Below are 21,261 nucleotides of genomic sequence, written 5' to 3'. Positions count from 1 at the left end.
TATTGCTTCATATTGTTCTAAAACCAATTCAATAATTACAGTTTAGTACTAAACTCTATGTGTTTCAATATTGGCTGAGCTATTGTACTGACTTCATATGAACCGTTTGATCTTTTCCCTATGTCTTAGTTATACCACATGAAAAAACCTTTCTGAAAAATGCACAAAGACCCTTAAGGATGAATTGTTGCACCTCCAGCCGTGCTGCAGATAAGCACAGTTTCTTGATGCTACTCAGTTTGTCTGATTTTCTGCTGACTAAGGTGCCACATTAGTATTGACTGTGCTGGAGTCAGTTTTGATTTACACCAACATCTAGACGATTAGAACTATTTACCTTTATAACGTTAGATGGTTTTCATTTCTCATTCACTCTTCCACATTTAAAAACTAGCGGCCAGCAAAATATCTTTGCTTTGGAGTTCTGAGCCTGTTACCCATATAAATCTTGGCATAAGTACATAGCTTGCAAGGGCTAAATGCTGTTCTCAATTGCACAAGTATAAATCCAGAAAAAAAAAAATAGGCTGAAATGTTTTCAGATTTACTTTGGCTTAATGTAGGGTAAAATGCTCCCATTACAATTTATATTGTACACTTTTGAAAGATGTTGAGATGTTTTGTGGTCTAATCTGGTGGATTTTCTCTTTGGGTTTTTTTTTTCCTAATACACTAGGAAGGTGAAAATGCACATTCATAGCAACAATGAAGTAAGAAGGATTTACAATGTGATCGGTATCATCAGAGGCACAGTGGAACCAGGTAAAGTCATTTGTCATCAGTGTAATGTGAACGTGCGGTGACCTTTACATGCACTTTATAGTTACAAGGGAGAAATGAGGAATATAGTTTTCTCTGAAATATTGCGCTACATGATCACTGGTGTTGAAATATTTATTGCCCCAGCTTTCATATGGTTCAGGGTATGTCAGCAGTTTCACTGCAAGTGCTGATTTTAAGGGAGTCATAACCAAGACAAGTATTTGTCTTCAGGCAAGTAATTTTGCAATTGAAAGAATATTCTTAAGTGATCTTCCCTACTAACAGGGATTTTGCATTCCATTTGACGACATCATATCCACCACTATTGGCTTTTTGTCTGTCTTGCTCTCTTGTTACCAGTGGGATTTTACATTCTAAATACAGATATATAGGCATTCTAGGATGATGATAACAGGACTTCCTTGTTGCCTGAAACACAACTGTTAACCATATTATAGTCACACAGAGATCTAGTCTGATATTAATAATCACTGTCATGATTTGGACAGCCCTTTTTATGATTGACTATAGATACATTCACAGAAATTCTGCATTCTGCACCTAAATGTTGTGAGTTGGCGTGCTGTACAAATAAAATTAGTGGATCAGGTTTACCGTGAAACACACTGTTGTAAAATATAGACAGATGCTTCTATCTTCAGGGGAAAGGTGCAGTATTTCTAATAATTTACGTAATGTTATGGAATTTAAGAGTGTTTAAGTCTTGTGGAATCAAGTTACTGTGACAAATTCTTTAGCACTGCCTGAAAGTGCAGAAAAATGTCTTTGGAGATTTAAAAGGTATAATGTCTTTTGCCTTTGTATCATGTAGATTATCAACTATTAAGCTTTGCTGCCTGATACCTACATGGAAAATGAGAAATTACTTCAAATTAAAATCTCCATGGCAGGAAAAAAGGTTTTCTAAGTAAACCTCCATAATGAATTTCTCCAGACAGATATGTCATCCTTGGAGGCCACCGTGACTCATGGGTATTTGGTGGCATTGATCCTCAGAGTGGGGCAGCTGTGGTTCACGAGATTGTGAGGAGCTTTGGAAAACTCAAAAGAAAAGGTAATGTTGTGAAAGAGTAAAACACACCAAAGCCACTGCTGCTAGTAGTGCCCATTGGTTTCTCTGGGATTTAAGCATATGCTTAAATGAAATCCATGTATCTTACTGACCTCTCAAGTAAGCATGCTGCTCTGCAGCTGTTAACTAGTTCCAGTTACAGCCTTAGTATATGTGAGGTCCCTCTACTCAAGAGAAAGTACACCTACACCTAAAGGAAAACAAACGCAAAATGAGGGTACTGAAGTAAATAAGACGTTTAGGTACAAATGATTACTTAGTGCTTGAGGCTGGTCAGATTGGATGTTTCAGTGGTCCTGTACGATTGATACTGTGTTAGACTAATCAGGGCTTCATCAGGGCAACATCAAGAGCCTTCTCAGTACTTGACTGTAGTTTGGCAACAGACCCAAGAATAAATTAAGCATCAGTACAATCACAGAATCACAGAATCACAGAATGGTTTGGGTTAGAAGGGACCTTAAAGGTTATCTAGTTCCAACCCCCCACACACACAGAGGCAGGGACCCCTTCCACTAGACCAAGTTGCTCCAAGCTCTGTCCAACCTGGCCTTGAACACTGTCAGGGATGGGGCAGCCATGGCTTCTCTGGGCAACCTGTTCCAGCACCTCAGCACCCACAGAGGGAAGAATTTCTTCCAAATAGGTAATCTAAATCTACTACCTTTCAGTTTAAAGCCGTTCCACTTTGTCCTGTCCCTACATTCCCTTATCAGAAGTCCTTCTCCAGATTACTTGTCATCCCGTTTAGGCACTGGAAGCTGCTCAAAGGCAGCCTTTTCTTCTCCAGGCTGAACAACCAAAGCTCCCTCAGCCTGTCTCCAGAGCAGAGGTGCTCCAGACCTCTGAGCATCTTCATGGCCTCCTCTGGATTCACTCAAGCAGGTCCCTGTATTTCTTATGTTGGGGGCCTCAGAGCTGAAAACAGGACTGCAGGTGGGTTCTCTTGAGAGTGGAGTAGAGGGAAAGAATCACCTCCCTCAACCTGCTTCTCACACCCCTTTTGATGCAGCCCAGAGTATGGTTGGCTTTCTGGTTTGCACAGAAAGAGCTGTGCAAACATAGTAGGATTTAATGGTTAAAAATATTTCATGCCTAGTTACATTAGAATAGGAACAAATGTCAACTGTACCGAGTTTCTGCTGCTGTCACAGCACATGCTGTCTCCCTGTATGACATCCCATGGAAAGCAGCTCTGACATAACTCAAATGCAGTGCTTGGAGCTTTCTTTGCTTACCCATTGCACTTAAAACCTATTGACATTTCGTTTTCTTTCCATTCTCCCCTGATTATTGAATATCAGGGGTGTCAGGGGAAACTGATAAAAGGACAGCAAAAGATGAAAGGGTTCCAGCAGCCTCAGGGAAAACTTTGGGCAGAGATATAGAGGTAGGCAGTTCCATTTGGCCTGGGTTTAAACCAAATGGAGAACTTCAAGTGAAAGATCTTTGTTTTGGAGCCAAAGTTACAGGGAATTCCTTAGCTTTTGAAGTATGGCATTAGGGAGACAGAAATTCAGTAATAGATACGAAGACATGCCAAACACTTTCCTGTCAAGTTAGACACCGGTATACGATGTGTACTAAATTGAAAGGAGCGAAAAGAATGGAAAAGCTTTCTTTCAAGAATTTGTGGACAAGCACAATATTTTTCCTTGTTCAGAGGTTTAAATTTTAGAACATTTTCTTGCAGTTACAACTGAGGGAAGAGAAAGAATACATTATTTGGCACAATACTGAAGCAGAAGTAAGATTGCTAAAATATCAGAAAACAATTATAAGATTAGGTTAGTGAACAAGTTGGTGTTAAAATTCTTTAAACACACTTCTTTCCCCACAGATCAGGGTAAAATACGAGCCCCCCAAAATTGCCTTTGTTTTCAGGTTAGTTACCATATAACAAGCAGTCTTTATTTCTGTAATACGATTTTCATGGTCTTTTATTGCAGGGTGGAGGCCAAGGAGAACCGTGATATTTGCAAGCTGGGATGCGGAGGAATTTGGCTTGTTTGGATCAACAGAATGGGCTGAGGTAAACCAAAAGTGTGCAAAGAGGAATATGCACAGTGTCAGATGTTGGAGAAATCTGTACTAGAAAGCAGTTCTTCTACCCTCCTTCCTTCCTTCCCTCTCCTTTTGTCTCTCTGTCTCTAAGTCTTAAGTTTCATTTTCAACTAAGAATATATGGCTCCTTGCAGTATATTGTGTCTTTCCCTGACGTAGCTGTTACTTCTGTGGATAGGAAAATTATGCTGAGGAAAAAAAGCTCGTCAGCATTTTCTTCTTCTTTTCCTTCTCATAGGAGAATGCCAAAGTATTGCAAGCACGGGGAGTGGCTTATATCAATGCAGATTCCTCCATTGAAGGTACCTAGTTTTTAGTTGTCTTCTGCAGGAATAGTGATGGTATGTACAGATGACTGGGAGGCATTTTAGCCTGGAGATAGATCCAGAAGAGCTTTAATGTGATAATACTTTTGCATTAGTTTGGGAGTAGATATGGCAGGAAACTGTGACCCAGGACCATAAAGTACCCTTGAGATATTCCTGTCACTTCAGGGAGGAAGTCCATTACAGTAGCTACACTATTTGGGAAGCCATGGGAAGGGACAAGAAGTGTTGTACCCCTGTTCAGCAGTTCTGTGGCAACTCTTCAGAGTCAGCTTCTCATAATGTGTGTAATAAACATAGGGATGAAGGAAAGCTCTCAAGATTTGTTTCAAAAGCCGGGCTGTAATTCGTCCTAACCAATACAAATGTATTGAGAAGATCACAGGAGAACTCTTCTACAGGTAGAATCAGCTTGTTCCTTGTAGGGAATGTAGCTCTCTAGTCCCTTTCTTGTTAACAAATAATGGCACAAGGTTTCAGCTGAGTAGAACTTGCTTCAAACCCCCTGCTATTGGCAGGATCACCTTCTACTAGCCAGATTTCTCAAAGCCCTGTCCAACCTGGCCTTGAACAATTCCAGGGAATAAACAAATATATTTGAATACATGTATATCCCTTTGAACAGAAATGTCTTCAAATAAATAGTTTTTCCTGTTTTTCAGGAAACTACACACTGCGAGTGGATTGCACACCGCTGATGTACAGACTGGTGTACAGTCTGACTAAAGAGGTAATACCATTTGTAAGTTTTAGCCAGCAGTTTCTGTGCTCACTTTCTGCTGGGGCTCTGCGTATAACATGATGTCAGATGTTTCTTTCTTTTCTGACTGCAGCATCCTTTTCAAGTCAATAATCAAGTAACAGGAGCTTTTTCCCAGGAGTGGCAAAGGGATTTCAAGCTTATACCCCTACATTATTCAGGATTAGGTGATTTTTCCGCTCCCCCTGTGAAAGTATTCCTTATAAGAACAAAAGAATGAAAGAAAGTCATGAGCTAGAGGGCAGAAACAAACCTAAACCTGGCTGCTCAGTTCAACTACTTGGGTGCCCATGGTAGGGCAAGACTCTGACTCCCTTTAGGCAGGGGAAGATTTAAGCTTGCTCTAGTGTTGGTTTTAGCATGTTGTGACAGTTTTGCTCAGTGTGCTCAGGTTCATTGTACACTGTTCAACATTCACTGGCTCTGACCATGATGCTCCCACGCATACTTTTGTGTTAAACAAACTTAAAAGGTAGGGACTTTTCTCAGGAAATAGCTTCACCATCTTATGTGTCAGATGTTCCTTGCTTTGAGAGTGTCTTACAGCACCAAGGCTTTTTATCCTTTTTTTTCTTCTGTTCATTCTGTATTAAAGAATGAACATTTAATTAGTCTTCTTTGTGTATATTTTATATATATATAATGTACCTTCAACTACTGTATAAGTTATATGAATCTAATATATCTGTCTTCATCTGCTGTATATATTCAGTCATTTGTCTTTTCCAGGATTGATAATTTGTTATCTTCTGGAAGGTGGCATTAGACTGGTACAAAAGTAAAGGAAATGTCCTAATTCAGTATAATCATTTTCTGGCAACTGACAGACAAGAAATTGACTTTGTAAAAATTATTAAATACAAAATATAAAAGAGAAATATTTCTGTCCTGAACTGCAGAAGAGCTGATCGCCTGCAGTTCCCATGCTGAGTGCAGGTGTTCAGAAGAGTCACAAAATCAGGTCAGCAGAGTCTCAGTTTGGACACCAAAAGCCATCCTTAAAATGTTGACCTAAATACTAGTAAACACAGTTGTGTAACCCTTTCTGGAGCTGGGAAGCAGCAACAAAGGCTGATGAATGCATTTTGGTAGCTGATGTCTGAAGAGAATTCTGATCAGGAAGCAGGTCCTATGTCATCACATCCAAAATTAATCTGTGGCAAAAAGACTTAACACTATTAACTCTGTACTATGAACAATTAACTTCATGACCAAAACCCCAAATGTGTTAGTTTTATTTTGATTCCTATTGTGGAATTCTTAGATAGTAGGTAGAGATATTAATGGTAGAATAGATATTAATAAACTTTAATGGATTATAGATAATAGATATTAATAAACTTTAATGGATTGTAGATAATTAAACTTTAGCAGCCCACTTTTATAAATACCCACAGTGTTTAAGCTGCTCAGTAATCTGCAAAGTAGTCAGAGTGATAGGAATGAACTTTAGGATGATCATTATTTGTATACCTCTGTAGCAGCTATGATGCCATAAACACCCAGTACACTTTACCATTCTAGGATTACTCCTGCATCCATGAAAATAATTTTTGTGAACTACAACAAAGTAGGAATAGTTTTGAATTAAGCCAAGACAAAACTGAAATTTCCTGCCAAGGTGAACGAAAGTTTTGGTTTTGTGAGGGATTTCTGTGTTGAATATTGAAATTAAATTGCTTAAAGTCTCATAAATAATCAGATTACAGATACTGACTCTAAATGTTTTACTTTCACTGTGTTTTCTTCCATCTGAAATGTCCTATTTTCAGCATGATATGCATTTTCAGCATGATATGCATATTAAAACGGAAGTGCAGAAATGTTGAAGGACTTAAGACCATGACCTAATCATTGCCCTAAGCCATAGGTTTTATGTGATGACAGCTTGTATATTTGTTTCTTGGTAACATATAAAATTGTACCCTTTGTCTTTTTTTACCACATGTTTTATCTAGATACCAAGTCCCGATGAGGGGTTTGAAGGAAAATCTCTTTATGAGAGCTGGTATAAAAGAAATCCATCAAGAGAATACAAGGAGGTCCCCAGGTCAGTGGCAAAAGAATATACCAGAAGTCATAGCTTGTAGAGTTGGGTTTTATAGAAACATCCACTTGAAAGACTGAGCACCTGAAAGAAATGGTGTGATTGTCAGCTGGTATAAATTTCAGAGTTTTATTGATTGTAGCTGATATACTTGTACAACAGGTTTGTGAACCTTTGTAGCATTACTGTTTTGTATAAGAAAAGTGTTCCTGTGGTTTGCAGACATTTAGACAAATAAGGGTAGTACACAAAAGCCAGCAGCAGGAGCACAAGATGCTGGCACAGCAGCTTTTCTTTGCACTTAATTCCAGTCTCCTGGAAGGCTGCTGAGTTTGGGTGGCTGGGGACCACGCCAGGCAAGAATTTACAACACTGTCTTTCAAATTTACCAGAGTTTCTCTATGGAATCTCAAAGACTGATTGTATTCCATGGAGCCATGCTGATACTGTTGTGAACTCTCTGAGCTGGGAGTTCGGGAAAATGGAAGTCAGCTCAATGATTCAACGCAGTGAGCTAAATTCTCCTCTTGAGAGTTTGATTTCTCTGCACCTGAGAGTGATGACTCTGCATCTCTGAGGATGCAGTTGATGAGGTGCATATAACATAGGGGGGGGTCACAGGCAATTACTGATATATTGACAGAAAGAGTGTACTAGGAAAGACTGCATAATGGCTGCCACTGTAGGATAAATAATTGCCACAGTACTTGGAAGCAAGCTAAGATTATACTTTAAGTATTGTCACTCAAGGCATTTTCCTCTTTCTTGTTAACAGAATAAATAAACTGGGTTCTGGCAATGACTTTGAAGTCTTCTTTCAACGTCTGGGCATCGCTTCAGGCAGAGCACGTTACAGTAAAAATTGGGTAAGTCAGTGTCTTTGTAATGTTGTCTCCCTGTTACTGCCTGAATAATATCACCTGTAACTGAGCCACTTAGACTGCCAGCTTTTTGGAATAGTTCAGTTTAGTGTGTGAGAGTGGAGTCCCAGTTCATTACGAGAACTTCATGTGCTTCTGCAACACAAATATTGGATGAATAGGAATGGTCAGCATGGTGTCAGTCAGAGAGAACGACCTTTCCTCAGGGTAAACGGATATGCTCAAAATTACCCGTGGTTGATGAAGGCTTAGGAGTGACTTATGATGACTTTTGACTGATTTGTAATTACTTATGAAGCTTTGTATTCAAATGATTCATGTTTTATGTAAAAATATGGATTTGACTCTGGAACATACTGTGAGATTAGACAACTGAGAAATGTTCAACGAGCATTCTGTGCAATGTGGCCTTTTCCTTTGGAAAACCAGGACAATGCCTTTTCAGTGCCTTCCACAGCTGCATAATGGTTTTGTTTGGCTTTGTTTGTTTCAGAATGTAGAAAAATACAGCAGCTACCCAGTTTACCACAGTGTCTATGAAACCTATGAAATTGTGGAAAGGTTTTATGATCCCACTTTCAAGAATCATCTGACAGTCGCACAGGTACGGGGAGGGCTAGTGTTCGAACTGGCCAACTCCGCTGTTCTTCCTTTCGACTGCAGAGATTATGCAACAGCTCTGAGCAACTATGCTCACATCATCTATAATTTATCAAGGAATCATGAAGAGGAACTGACAACATACAACGTATCCTTTGGTATGCATAGTCTTTCTTCACACTCCTCCCCTGTTAATTCTAGCAATGCCTTATGTTAATCTCTGTTTTAGTCATGATTTGGTATTTACCTTGTGCTGTATGGACAGTAAATAAAACAAGAGCCTCGCCTCTCCTGTTGAGACCATGCCACTGTCAAGTAGAGCTATCACTTACAGTCTCATGTTCATTGATCTGTGCATGGTTGACTGGTGTTGGCAACAAGATATGTTTGTCTGTGTCCCTAAAAAAAAATCACACTGCTTTGCAGTTTATGGTGTTGGATAATTGTCTGACACTGATTGTAGGATCATAGGATATTTCATAGAATCATAGAATAGTTAGGGTTGGAAAGGACCTTAATATCATCTAGTTCCAACCCCCCTGCCATGGGCAGGGACACCTGGCACTAAACCATGTCACCCGACTCTGTCCAACCTGACCTTGAACACCGCCAGGGATGGAGCATTCACAACATCCTTGGGCAACCCATTCCAGTGCCTCACCACCCTCATAGTAAAGAACTTCCTTATATCTAACCTAAACTTCCCCTGTGTAAATTAGAAGGAACTTCCCCTGTTTCAGGTTAGGTGGAACATCAGGAGGTCTCTAGGTCAACCTGCCCAAAGCTGGGTCAGCTCCAAGGCCATACCAGTTTGCTCAGAGCTTTATCCCATCTGGTCTTGAAAGCCACGAAGGACAGACACTACAGAACCCCACTGAACCACAATGCTTGATTGTCCTCAGGGTAAAAAGATTCTCCTTATATCCAGCAGAACTTGTCTTGTTTCAATTTATAGATATATGATGGCAAGTGTAAGCACCATGAGAAGTTTGCCTCGAGGCTTGGTAAAGAAGGAATGGTTCATTTCTATGCCATAATGGAGATCTTGTGCTGGCAGGTGAAATTTTATTTTATATTACAGGCATTCACAAGATGCCTCCTGCCTGAGAAGCTTTTATTTTATTGGCAGCATTATATAGCATTCAGTTTAGGACTTGGCTGCTAATGACCAATATCAAGAACATGTGCACACACACATACATACGCATATACTCTCTGTCTCAAAACTCAGTGTGTGTGGAAAGACATACAAGTAAAACACAGGTTGTTGGGATTTATAAAATCCTGAACCTACCTGAACAGCCAGGTTCTGGAAATCATCATATAGTTTTTGATATTTCTGTGCCATCTTCAAGTAGCAAATGATAATATTCACAAAAATACTGTTTTCTATTGTCTCCAAGGCACAGAATTACATCATTTTTAATGTAAGAATATAGGGTCATCCGACTTTCATCCAGTAAGAATTGACAGCTCACAATCACAGTGAAAGATAAACCTGTAATTTGAAAAATGTGATTTGTTTCATGATTCCTTCAGTATTTGAAGTTAAATACTTCCTTCTTGCTCCCTCCAGATGCCCTCTTTTCAGCTGTGAAGAATTTTACTGAAGTTGCTGCTAGCTTTCATGAGAGACTGCAACAAATAGATAGCAATAAGTAAGTTTAACTCTTTTAATTCCAGTCACATATTCCACGTAGTCTTCTGGGCTCAGAGGACATAGTCTTCACTTGCATTTAGTGCCCTGAATAACCTTGGTGACAAGTAACTGTCAGTCATTCGTTTCATTGGAAGTCCTTATGGACTCTTGTCTTTAAGGATGTGGTTACTCTAGGAAGAAAAGTGTAGAAATGTTGAATTAGTGGACACCAGAGACACTGCAGAGCCTGGGAGTCCACCCATGTTAGCTTTGAAAAGTATCCAAGCTAATTAGTGGCAATTCTTGAAGGGTTTGACTTGAGGAGCAGTGCAGGATGATACATGGATGTGACTAGAATGCTGGTTAGCATGAGCAGAGCCAGCTCAGGTGTATCACTCCCTCTAAGTAGAGACATGTCCTAAGATTTTGTCACTACATTATCGTTAAGGAACAAATGTTGACTCATGGTCTGTCTTTGACAGCAGTCTAGTTGTCAAGATACTGCTACCACTTAATGAAAGGAAAAAATCAGCTGTACCGTTATTGTATTTGTGCCAAGATTTTGGATAAGCTTTCAAGAAATTCTATGCACCTCCTATGCCAAAAGGCCTAATTTGACTTAATTCTTATTCTTGGTAGGCCGTGCCCAGATGACAAGCCAAACTTCCTTTTGTTTATACATAGGTGTATGATATCCTGCTTGGGAAGAATCTAACTTAGCCATATGCTTACCCTTATGGAAGAGTAAGTGAGAATAAAAGCCATCCTTTTAAGGGCAGCAATTTTCAGGACAAATAAACAATCAATAATTTCATATGTAAAATATGACATTTATGACATACAACATGTATGTAATATTTTCAGAATGGTTTCATTGATGGATGGCCTAAATTTAAGCTTTAATTCAACCAACCAGTTTTAGTTTCTTTTTACACCAATGTAAACTTGAAACAGTTTCATTGTCAGTAGTTGAATTACTCCTAAGATTACTGTGATATAAATTTTACCTATTCTTTTATTGGTGTATGCCTTTGAAGACTACAGTAAGTTCCTTTGTATAGAAATTACCAAACCCACATAAATTCAGTATAATCTTAACAGTTCTTTTATTTGTTAAGCATCAGAGCTATTCAGAGCACACAAACACAGACAGTCTCTGCTCTAGGGAATTAAAAATCTATCATCAGAAAAACACAGTTCTTGGATGGCTCAAAAGATGATTCTAACATGACAAGGTTCCTGTTTCGCAGATGTTGTGGCTTTACATAAAAATAAATGTGATTTCATTGAAGTAATTTGCAGCTGGCTGGCTTTGTGGAAAATAGGGTTTTTAGAAAACTGTTTTACAGAAGAAGGGAATGGTCTGCCTAAGCATCGTAGTGAAAAGAAGATAAGGAATAGATGCAGCATGAGAGAAAACACCTGAAAGTCTCTGTCTTCTTTGACACTATTCCTTGGTCTTTAAAAACACCTTTAAGAAACTGTCAGGTTATGAGGCAGATTGTCTCATAGTAGAGATCAGCATAATTCTGTTGTGTAAGTTAGCTGATATGGGTTGTCTTTTGTGGGCTACACTTGAACATTTTGTATCTGGTGTCCTTCATAAATCCAGAGCTGTGTACACTGGGGCACAGGATGAGAATGGGCCAAACACTCTATAGCTAACAGAGTCCCGTTTTCTTTTTAGCCCACTTGCTGTCAGATCACTGAATGATCAGCTCATGCTTCTAGAAAGGGCTTTCATCGATCCTCTTGGATTACCTGGCAGGCCATTCTATAGGTAAGAAAGGCTTGGTTTTCACTTTCTGCCTGGAGTACCCTATGAGAATTCCTTTAAGATTTGCAGGTCTCTAAATGGAATTGTAATGATTCTATTCAACATGGTAAAAGTAAACAGGATAAATAAGATTGAAAAGGGAAGACATTAGGGAAAACTTCCAGAAGATACACTATACAGAAGGAGGACAAGTCTTGTTGGAAGCCTATTCAGATCCATAAACCTACTCCCATTGATTTCATTGGGCTTATAAACAGACCTAAAAGTTTGGCCCTTGACTCAATTCAAGTAATTTCAGTGGTAAATGATCTTAGGAAATTATTATTATTTGAAAGTGACATAGGGTATAATTGGAGTATCTACAATTTGATTGGTTATAACACAGCAGTCATGCTAGCAAATACAGTGTAGTGGGCTGTACTTCAACAGCAATGAATTCAGTAGTCCTCTCATCCAGTTCAAGAAGTAAATCTTGTTGGAGAGGCAGAATAGTAAAGTGTAGCTTTTCAATCCTTCTGCATAATGCAGAACAATAATCTTTCCACTGAAAAATGTTGAAGGAGAGCTTAAGATCTACAGATCTCTCAGTATCTACAGTATCTACCTTTCATAGATTGTGATTAAAAATTGGTTGAGAACAGTCTCTGGTTAAAGCATCAACTTTCCTGCTTCAAATTATGTTTGTTTATATTGGAGATTGTGTATATCTATGAGAAAAAGAAGCTGGCTTTTTTTATCTCTCATCTAAAATAAGGGACAAGGAAATACTTTGGTCAACTTCATCTTCAGTCATCATAGCTATAAAGTTTGAGAATTCACATGGAATAACATAGCTTATGTTACTTTCTTGCTTTGTAGATTATAGGTACTATTGCTGCAATGGTTTTATTTATTTACATCTTCAGTGACAAGAATTTAACAGGTTATATATAAACAGATTTGTTTTATCCAGAAAATAATGTTTTATTTTCCTAATGCAGAATATTGTTCTCTTTTTCCCCTTGAATTCTCTACAGACATATTATCTTTGCTCCGAGCAGCCATAACAAGTATGCAGGAGAATCATTCCCAGGGATCTATGATGCCATGTTTGATATTGAAAGCAAAGCGGATCAGCATGAGGCCTGGGAAGAAGTTAAGAGGCAGATTTCCATTGCAGCCTTCACTGTACAGGCAGCAGCAGAAACACTGAAAGAAGTAGGATAAATATCAACAGCATTATCGTCAGTGAGGACTACATTTGACAGTCTGCAGAAGCCTTAAAAACAGAGCATTTAAAAACACTAGGAGGATTATTACAAAGAACACAAAATCCAAAAAGACCTTGTTCTTTGCACATAATATACACAAGCGGAATGCATTTAGCAATGCTAACAAGGTAATGTACTCCACTCAGAAAGCTCAGGCTGAAGATATTTCCTGAAGTGAGAGTGAAAAGCTGTGATGTTTTCTCTCAGCTTCATATTTTAAGAATTGCCAACCACTGGATTTATTTTCAGAGCTTTGAATTTTGCTAGCTTGATTACTCTAGCAGTCTTCATCAGGAAGCCAAAAGTCATTTCATGTTTCTGTCATTGTCTAGTTTTATTTGTTTTTTTATTATTTACCTTGGGGTTACATAATTATACTCCAGCATAGCCCTTTCAGCTCTCCTTTTACACAAGGGTTCATGTATGAAGATTAGAAAACTGTCACATACCATGTGCTGGATGTATAATATTATACCAAATTTTGGGCAGCCAGCCCAGAATACTCATCCATGACGTTCTTCTCTTCACATGCTGAGTCTCACAGCTTTTTGCAAATAAAATTAAGCAAGAAGCCTTCTAGTCACTGGAGTGAAAACAAGGTAATCCATCTTGTCAGATATATAATCATCTCGCAAAGCATGTCTTCTGAGATGAAGACCTACTTTTATTCTTTCATCCAAAATCTACCCCTGCTATGACTTATCCATAACAAGGTATTTTTAATATGAAGAAAATTAGGAGGAAAAAAAAGTCCTCCATCCTTAGTTTCAAATTAACCAAACTATTGCCATTTTTGTACAGTCTCTATTTCTGATATTGCTGTGCAGCTTACTCTTATGACAGCTGAAAAGACTACAATGAGACAACTGAGATCAGACTGAGAAGTCTCAGAAAATGAGATCCTGTCATTTGATGCTCCACCACTGGAGGACTACTAACATCTTGTACAGAAATACTTCATGTGATTTGATCTGCCATTTTAGCTGAGGCCTCCACCATGTCTTAGAAGACTGTCGCATGAACTGATGGTTTTCGGTGTCATAGTAGATTCTTTTTCTTTTCCTTAAAACATCATTCATAAGTATTTCAACTCTTCACATTAAAACCCTTTAGGCAAGTTAACTATTAAATAACTCATTATTTTACTTAAATGCTGGTCTTTCTCATAAAATAATCCAGTTTACCAGATTATGGAAAATGCTCTTATACCCAAAGTTATTGCCCAGTTATTTTCCCATTTTTATGACAGTGATTGGGGTAAAACCACAGAGATGTCTCCTCCCTAATCTAGTTGTGCTAATGTGAAACATTGCTGTTTCTAACTGTTTTAGTGCTGCTGGCTGCTCCACTGTTTCTTTTGCCAGTGGAGGATTCAGTATGATGGTCTATAATCCACCTCTTGCAAAATTAGTTGTTTCAGTTAAGTTTCATTAGGGCCCTTTTTGCAATAGCTAGCAGATAATACACAAATACAGATAGTTACACTCTGAAACGACAGCAACATCCATTAAAAAAAATAAATTGTGGATTAAAAGAACCCCAACAACTACCACTGCAGGGAATAGGATATAGGAACAGAAATTCTGCCTCTCCTATTGACTGTTCCCCTGCACACAAAAGATATAAGTTAGAGTGGTCCAGAGAGAGGAAGCACCCATAAGGCTGGTTGTAACACCATGTTTTATGTGACATTTAGGTAAGGTGGGGTTCAAACTGTCCACTTCTTGCCTCCATATTTGGGTCTGCTTTGTGAATCATCTTTGTTCAGTGCAAACCACAACTTGTAGCAGTTGAATTTTTAAAGCAAATGGAGCTTTGCTTACTTTTTTAATGGAAGAGTATTTTTAGATGAACTTCAGCGCAGCTATTTCCCAAACCTACTTGTTTCCCCACTCACTTGTCAGCATGAAACTTTTCTCATCTCCATTCTGAGGAGCCTAATACTTGATGCTGACCTCTTGAGACAGCCACTGTGATTCTTATCCTTAGCTCTTCCAGCATCATCTTCGGTGTTCCTAGCCCCACTGCAGAAAGCCACCACTATTTACAACTTTGTTATGACAAACCAGCACTTGTTCTGCTTTTCCTCAGTATGGGCTGCAACTTCTGCCTGCTCAACGGCTTCTTCAAGAGTCTTCTAAGACATCTTTGCAGTCTTATCTGGGACTTGCAGAGAGGGGAAGATGGACAGCGGGGTAGTAAGCATCATAGGTATTCCATGATAAGCTGTCAGCGCTTTTAAGTATGTTCCTTGGAATCCTTTGTTCTTGTGAGGAAGGAGCACCGGTGTCAGGTTCTGCAAGCCCTAATTTAGACGTGGCAGCATCTAGCATTTAGGAACATTATGGCCTGTTCTGAAGTTCTTGATCAGTTTTTAAATTTAAAATAGAGATGCTTTTTAGTCTTCAAGATGCTTTTAGTCAAGATGCTTTTAATCTTCCCTTCTGTGGAAGTTCTGGTAAGAACATTCTTCTCCCTGAATCATTTTTTATTGTCAGTATTCTATGGAATCTAGATATAGCTGTTGCAGCCTTCAGTTCCTCAAAGACTATTCCAGGCAGAAGTGGCTGGTGTCATTACTGGACAGCAAGGGGCAAAGCCTGTGTTGCTGATTTGATTTGTAGTTAGCTGTCCAAGCCATATGTCAAAATATATTCATGGATGCATGTGCAACTGTCCATTTCCTGTATGTGTCACTAGGATTATGAGTTCTAAACATAAAGCAAAAGATGAAAGAGTAGTTGGATATGCTCTGAGAAATGTCATTTCACCTGACTCATCTACTAGGATGATACAAAGAAGCAAGGGTCATATTTCACATTTATGAACATCAAGCTGATTGACATGTGCCAGCAGATGAAGACATCTAGTTCCTACCAGACAAGTGGAAAACAATGGTTAAACAAATAATATGAGTTAAGAGCCCTGTCTGTTAATATATTCTGGCAAACTTTGTACTGCACTGGGAAACATTTCCAGTCCATTGTTTTTTAGAGCTCAAAAAACTGTCTGAAGCAGCCACATGAGCAAGGACGTATATGCTATGAAGCTGTTTACTAAGGAAAGACAATGAGAAGCCAGATACAGGAATAACTACTTTTTAAGTATCTGTATATTTTGTTAGATTGGCCAGGGTATCCCACAAGCATAGCTATTACCCAACTAAGCTCTGAGTGCGAAATCCTTTTCTATACAAGAAGTCAAGATAAGGTTTGTGCGCCAATTCTTCTTCAGTGAAGTAGAATATAAAAGTTGCTTGTTGGTTTTTTTTTTTCCTAGATGTCTACATTAAGCTGAAATCCACAGTAAAAAATGCTAAGTGCTATTGATTGAATTAGCTGTTTTGGCTCTCAAGCTTTGACATTATTCCACAGCAACTGCAAAACAAAGACTGTTGAATTAAGTAAAAGAATAAAGTCAGTTGTTAACAGGAACAAAACCTAAAATCAGCTATGTTGTACTTACAGTTTATTGTTCATCTAACGTGAGCCAGTTGTGCATGTAACTACAGATGCTTCCAGCTAGAGATTGCCATTAGCAGAGTTGTTTACTGTAATCAACTTTCAGTTCTTTTATTTTCTAAATATTCTGTAATTAATGTTTGGAACAACTACGATCCTGATACCAGACAGATCCTTGCAAACACTCATTTGGCTTTCATGGTTATTGCAGACAAACTTGCCGAGTCATTGATTTATATATGGCAGTAGATGGCTTAATTATAAGACAAGAGCTTTTGAAGTATTTAGTAGGCAGAGGAAGGAGCCAGGGAACCTAGCTGGGCATTGCGGCATTGTTGAGAGCATCCTTTGCAATTTGATCAATTACATTAAAGAATCTAGAGGGCAAATGTAAAAGGTATTGTTTGAAGAAGGGACTTCATGATACATGATCTCAAATTGGGTGCTGTCAAAATTTGCCAAAGAACTCCTCACAATGACCATCCAATGCACTAAGAGTCTAAATCAAATGGAATTAAACATTTCCATATGTGGAAAAGGTAGAAACTATGCTTGTATTAAAATGAATCCTTGCTTTTGTAAAGCCAGCAATGTCGATGTTACTTTGGTTGAATCGTCTGCTGATAAGTCCAGAGGAGGATGACACAGATGCTCAAAGGGCTGGAGTGTCTCTCCTATGAAGACAGTCTGAGAGAGTTGGGCTTGTTCAGCCTGGAGAAGAGAAGACTCCAAGAAGACCTTAGAGCAGCTTCCAGTGCCTAAAGGGAGCTACAGGAAGCTTGAGAGGGGTTTTATACAAGGGCTTGTAGGGATAGGATAAGGAGGAATGGCTTTAGGCATTAAGATTAGATATTAGGAAGAAATTCTTCACTATGAGGTGGTGAGGCACTGGCACAGATTGCCCAGAGAAGCTGTGGCTGCCCAATGCCTGACATCGTTCAAGGCCAGGTTGGACATGGCTGTGAGCAACCTGCTCTAGTGGAAGGTGTCCCTGCCCGTGGCAGGGGGTTGGAACCAGATGAGCTTTAAGGTCCCTTCCAGCCCAAACCATTCTATGATTCTGTGACCTGGTGGCATAATTTCTAAAGTAAAGATGCTGTCGACACAGATCTTACTTCAAGTGCTGGTTTAGCTGCCACAGAGCAATCACTGGTAGTCAAGATCTTTGAGATGTTCTCTTCTCTGTTTGTGTGAGCAGTTTTAAATGTGCTGCTGGATAGGCAATACCGTGGTGGAGCGGAACAGCCAACTTCCATAGCTGGAGTCAGAGAAAATTCTATTCTTTCCTTGACAGACAGCAGCTCCCTGGGGCAGGGATTATAATGAATGGAAGCATATCACACAATTACAGGATCACAGGGTTGGAGGAGAATTGGGCAGGTCTCTATTCTAAACTCCTCTCAAAGCAGGGTGAGCTGCAAGGTCAGAACAGGTTGGACAGAGCTTTATTGAGTACAGTCTTGAAAATCTCCAAGGATGGAGACCGCATAACCTCCCTGCAACATATTCTAGTGCTTCACTGCCCTTCTGATGGAAAAGCTTTTCCTTATATCCAGACAGAACCTCTTTGTTATTTCAGTTTATGATTGTTGTTTCTCATCCTCCTGTCATGTGCCACTGAAGAGGCTGGCTCTGTCTTCTTGAGAAACTTCCTGTGCATGCTGGAAGGTATCATTTGGTTTATGTTCCATGCACAGCCCTTTACTCTCTCTGCCCCACTGAGTACATTCCTCCTGTAGGAGAAAGGGTCAAAGTTTGCAAGCTGAACTTGCCAGCTGCCAGCAGTGTAAACTTTCTTTTAGCTGGAATCTGATCATGGACTTCTGAAGTTCAAGATAACAGAGACACTGACTCAAAGCATCAAAATACACTACCCTCTTAATCTGGTAGTCAGATAGCTGCTGAGGCTGTGAGTTCTGAGGGACTGTGCAACTGGCAGAGTCAGGAGGAAACCACTGATTTGCAATTGTGTTTGAGCATTCCCAGTTACCATTTCTCCTCCAAGAGCTGCTTTTACCACAAACTAAACCCCTCTGAACTCTCCAGCCACAAGTTCACCCTTCAGTCAAACAGCAGGTCAAGCAGCACGACAGTGGCATATCTTTCTTACAGCAGATATTAACCTTTGGGGAATGGTTGATGAGCAGCTACAACCTACAATTTACAAACCCTGGCATTTTTGTGTATATTGTATATTTTTATATATTGTTGGTATTGCCAATTGGCTGCATAGCATAACTATGCATTCAGCACAGAAACGCAAGCTTGTTTTGCATTGAACATATGCATCCTTGCCATTTTTGAAGCTTTTCTAGTCTATGAGGGATATCTATAGAAATATATATATATATGGTGGGTTTTATCTAAGTAGAATATATAGCAAGTTCTGCTAGCTTCAGCTGAACTTCACTCTTGTTTTCACTCTCAACACAAGCAATTCTCACCCCTCCTGAGCTCAATATGAGGCCCATGCAGTAACTGTTTTCTTGCTAGTTTTAAAAATTTGAAGAAGTACTGTCTATTTAATGGTAAGCACTATTAGGTGCTATTAAGTAATTATTAATATCAATCAATATTAATTAATTTATATTAAGTAATAATATTAAGAAGAAGTATTGTGTATTGTATGGTTTGTTTTGGTTTAGACCTTTTTTTGCAGTTTTGTCACCTGGTCTAAGGTAAGAAGTCCCTTTTCTAAGTAGACTTATAGGGTTTTTTTTTTTGCATAGTTTTTGTGACTAAGGATTGGTTTTATCTCTCATCAGCCTCAAGTCTTAACTTTGATTAAACTTAGACTAAAATGGGCATTTTCAATATTGGAGGAAATACCCAGCTATTATCAGAGAAGCAGTCATGGCAGTATCTCACTGGTAATATCTTAGTTCTTGCAGGAAAAGCTCCATGTAAATCAATAAGGTGACAAATGGATGTTGCTTTAATTTGGCTGGGAAGCAACTCAAAGAGAGATGAGTCTTATGAGAGACTGATTGTCTTAACAGCTCTGAGCTCTCTCCATGGCTGCTGAGATGTTCAATAACAGCTGAGAGTGAGATGAGGTTTGTCTTGGAGCAGCTTTTTCCACCTCCTCACAGATGTGATTTGCATTCCAGGCATGCTGTACTTCAGATCTCACAGTGTCAGGCTCATTTGGCTCTTGCTCCAGCTATTCCAAGGAGCATTTGTCAGACATGATACTGCAACTTTGGCTTTGTGATTTAGTAATGCGGCCATGTCCCAGGACTCAGGAAACCGTGAACATGCAGGATAGATACAGCATTCCTTATGATGCATATATTGTAAGTGTTAGAACCAGCAAAGGGCAGAAATAAAGGGGGTACAAAAACAAAAAAAGAAGGGAAAAAGAAACAAATGTTAAAGAGGACCCCATCTTCCAGCCCAGGCACTGAGGGATGTGGAAGCTGGTATAGAGGAGGCACTGTCACCAAGTCAAAACTTACATTTTGCCTGGGTGAGTGGTATTTGTATAGCCTTTATATGCTGTTTTTCTCCTTTCTCCACAAGAACTATGTCGATGAGATAGCTCAGGGATAATCTGGAACATATCAGCAGGGAATTTTAAAAATTTATGTATAAAATAAATATGATCCAACAAAAATTCTTGTGTAGTAATGTCACTCCTTACACTGGCCTCCAGAGTGTAGCAAGCTGATTCATAGAATAGAACACAATAATTTGGGTTGAAGGGCACCACCAAAGGTCATACAGTCAAACCTCCCCTGCACTGGTCAGGGACATCTTCAACTAATCTGGTTGCTCAGAGCCATGCCCAGCCTGGCGTTGAGTGTCTCCAGGGATGGGGCATCCACCACCTCCATGGGCAACCTGTGCCAGTGGTTTACCACCCTCATTATGAAATATCTCTACCTTGTATCGTCTGAATCTACCTTCTTTTAGTTTAAAACCATTACCTCTTGTCTTACTGCAGCAGGGCCTACTAAAAAGTCTACCCCTTTAGGTACTGAAAGCTGCTCTAAGGTCTCCCCAGAGACCTCCTCTTCCCCTTCCTCTTCCTCTTCCCCTTCCTCTTCCTCTTCCTCTTCCTCTTCCTCTTCCTCTTCCTCTTCTCCAGATGAACAAGACCAGCTCTCTCAGCCTGTCTTCATAGGAGAGCTTCTCCAGCCCTCTAATCATCTTTGTGGCCTCTTCTGGACTCACTTCAACACATCCATGGAAGAAGCACTAAGTAGTCCCTTATTAAGCTAAAAGAGAAGAATAAATGTTTCAAGAATTTAGGACTGGAAAGAATACAGGAATTCCAATTTATGAAAACACAAGGCTTCACAATGTGGCTTTATTCAACACTGGAGTAGGACTATAGCCATTTGTGAGAAGGAGACCAACCTGCTTTAAAACAGTAGCAGAGTTGCTAGGTAATCTGATCAAGCAATACATAGGTGAAGTTCATTGCTTTTATATGCTTGATGAAGAGCATGGACTTGAATATGACAGGATGAGTCTGCAGAACTGATTTATGAAGACTGTCACTTTCTTTCCCAGTGAATAATTCACTTGTTTATAAGCCCCCAAAATCAGCCCAGATCAGCCAGTAACTTGAGCACCTCAACCTAGTTAGAATAAGT

The 21,261-nt window shown here is 39.3% G+C and overlaps 1 protein-coding gene across 2 annotated transcripts in view; it reads left to right on the top strand.

The window, feature by feature from the left end:
• LOC133271639 (putative N-acetylated-alpha-linked acidic dipeptidase) overlaps nt 1-13,770 on the top strand; it is a 30,446-nt gene extending 16,676 nt beyond the window's left edge. Inside the window, exons 9-19 of one of the 2 annotated variants that reach the window (XM_061457921.1) lie at nt 677-762; nt 1,718-1,837; nt 3,805-3,887; nt 4,158-4,221; nt 4,908-4,975; nt 6,964-7,055; nt 7,828-7,918; nt 8,427-8,691; nt 10,110-10,191; nt 11,860-11,952; nt 12,966-13,770. In XM_061457921.1, the coding sequence (XP_061313905.1) occupies nt 677-762; nt 1,718-1,837; nt 3,805-3,887; nt 4,158-4,221; nt 4,908-4,975; nt 6,964-7,055; nt 7,828-7,918; nt 8,427-8,691; nt 10,110-10,191; nt 11,860-11,952; nt 12,966-13,155 (1,234 nt within the window). In that variant the 3' untranslated portion in view covers nt 13,156-13,770. Of the gene's footprint in view, nt 1-676; nt 763-1,717; nt 1,838-3,804; nt 3,888-4,157; nt 4,222-4,907; nt 4,976-6,963; nt 7,056-7,827; nt 7,919-8,426; nt 8,692-10,109; nt 10,192-11,859; nt 11,953-12,965 lie in introns of those variants that run through there. The other variant, XR_009744208.1, reaches the window with a different exon arrangement.
• The last annotated feature ends 7,491 nt before the right edge of the window (nt 13,771-21,261 follow it).

This window comes from Pezoporus flaviventris, unplaced genomic scaffold, assembly GCF_033815535.1.
Source record: "Pezoporus flaviventris isolate CSIRO_AGI_PZ_B2104156 unplaced genomic scaffold, CSIRO_AGI_Pfla_v1 ptg000025l, whole genome shotgun sequence".
Classification (NCBI taxonomy): Eukaryota; Metazoa; Chordata; class Aves; order Psittaciformes; family Psittacidae; genus Pezoporus; species Pezoporus flaviventris.
This window is presented reverse-complemented; position numbering and strand designations above follow the sequence as displayed.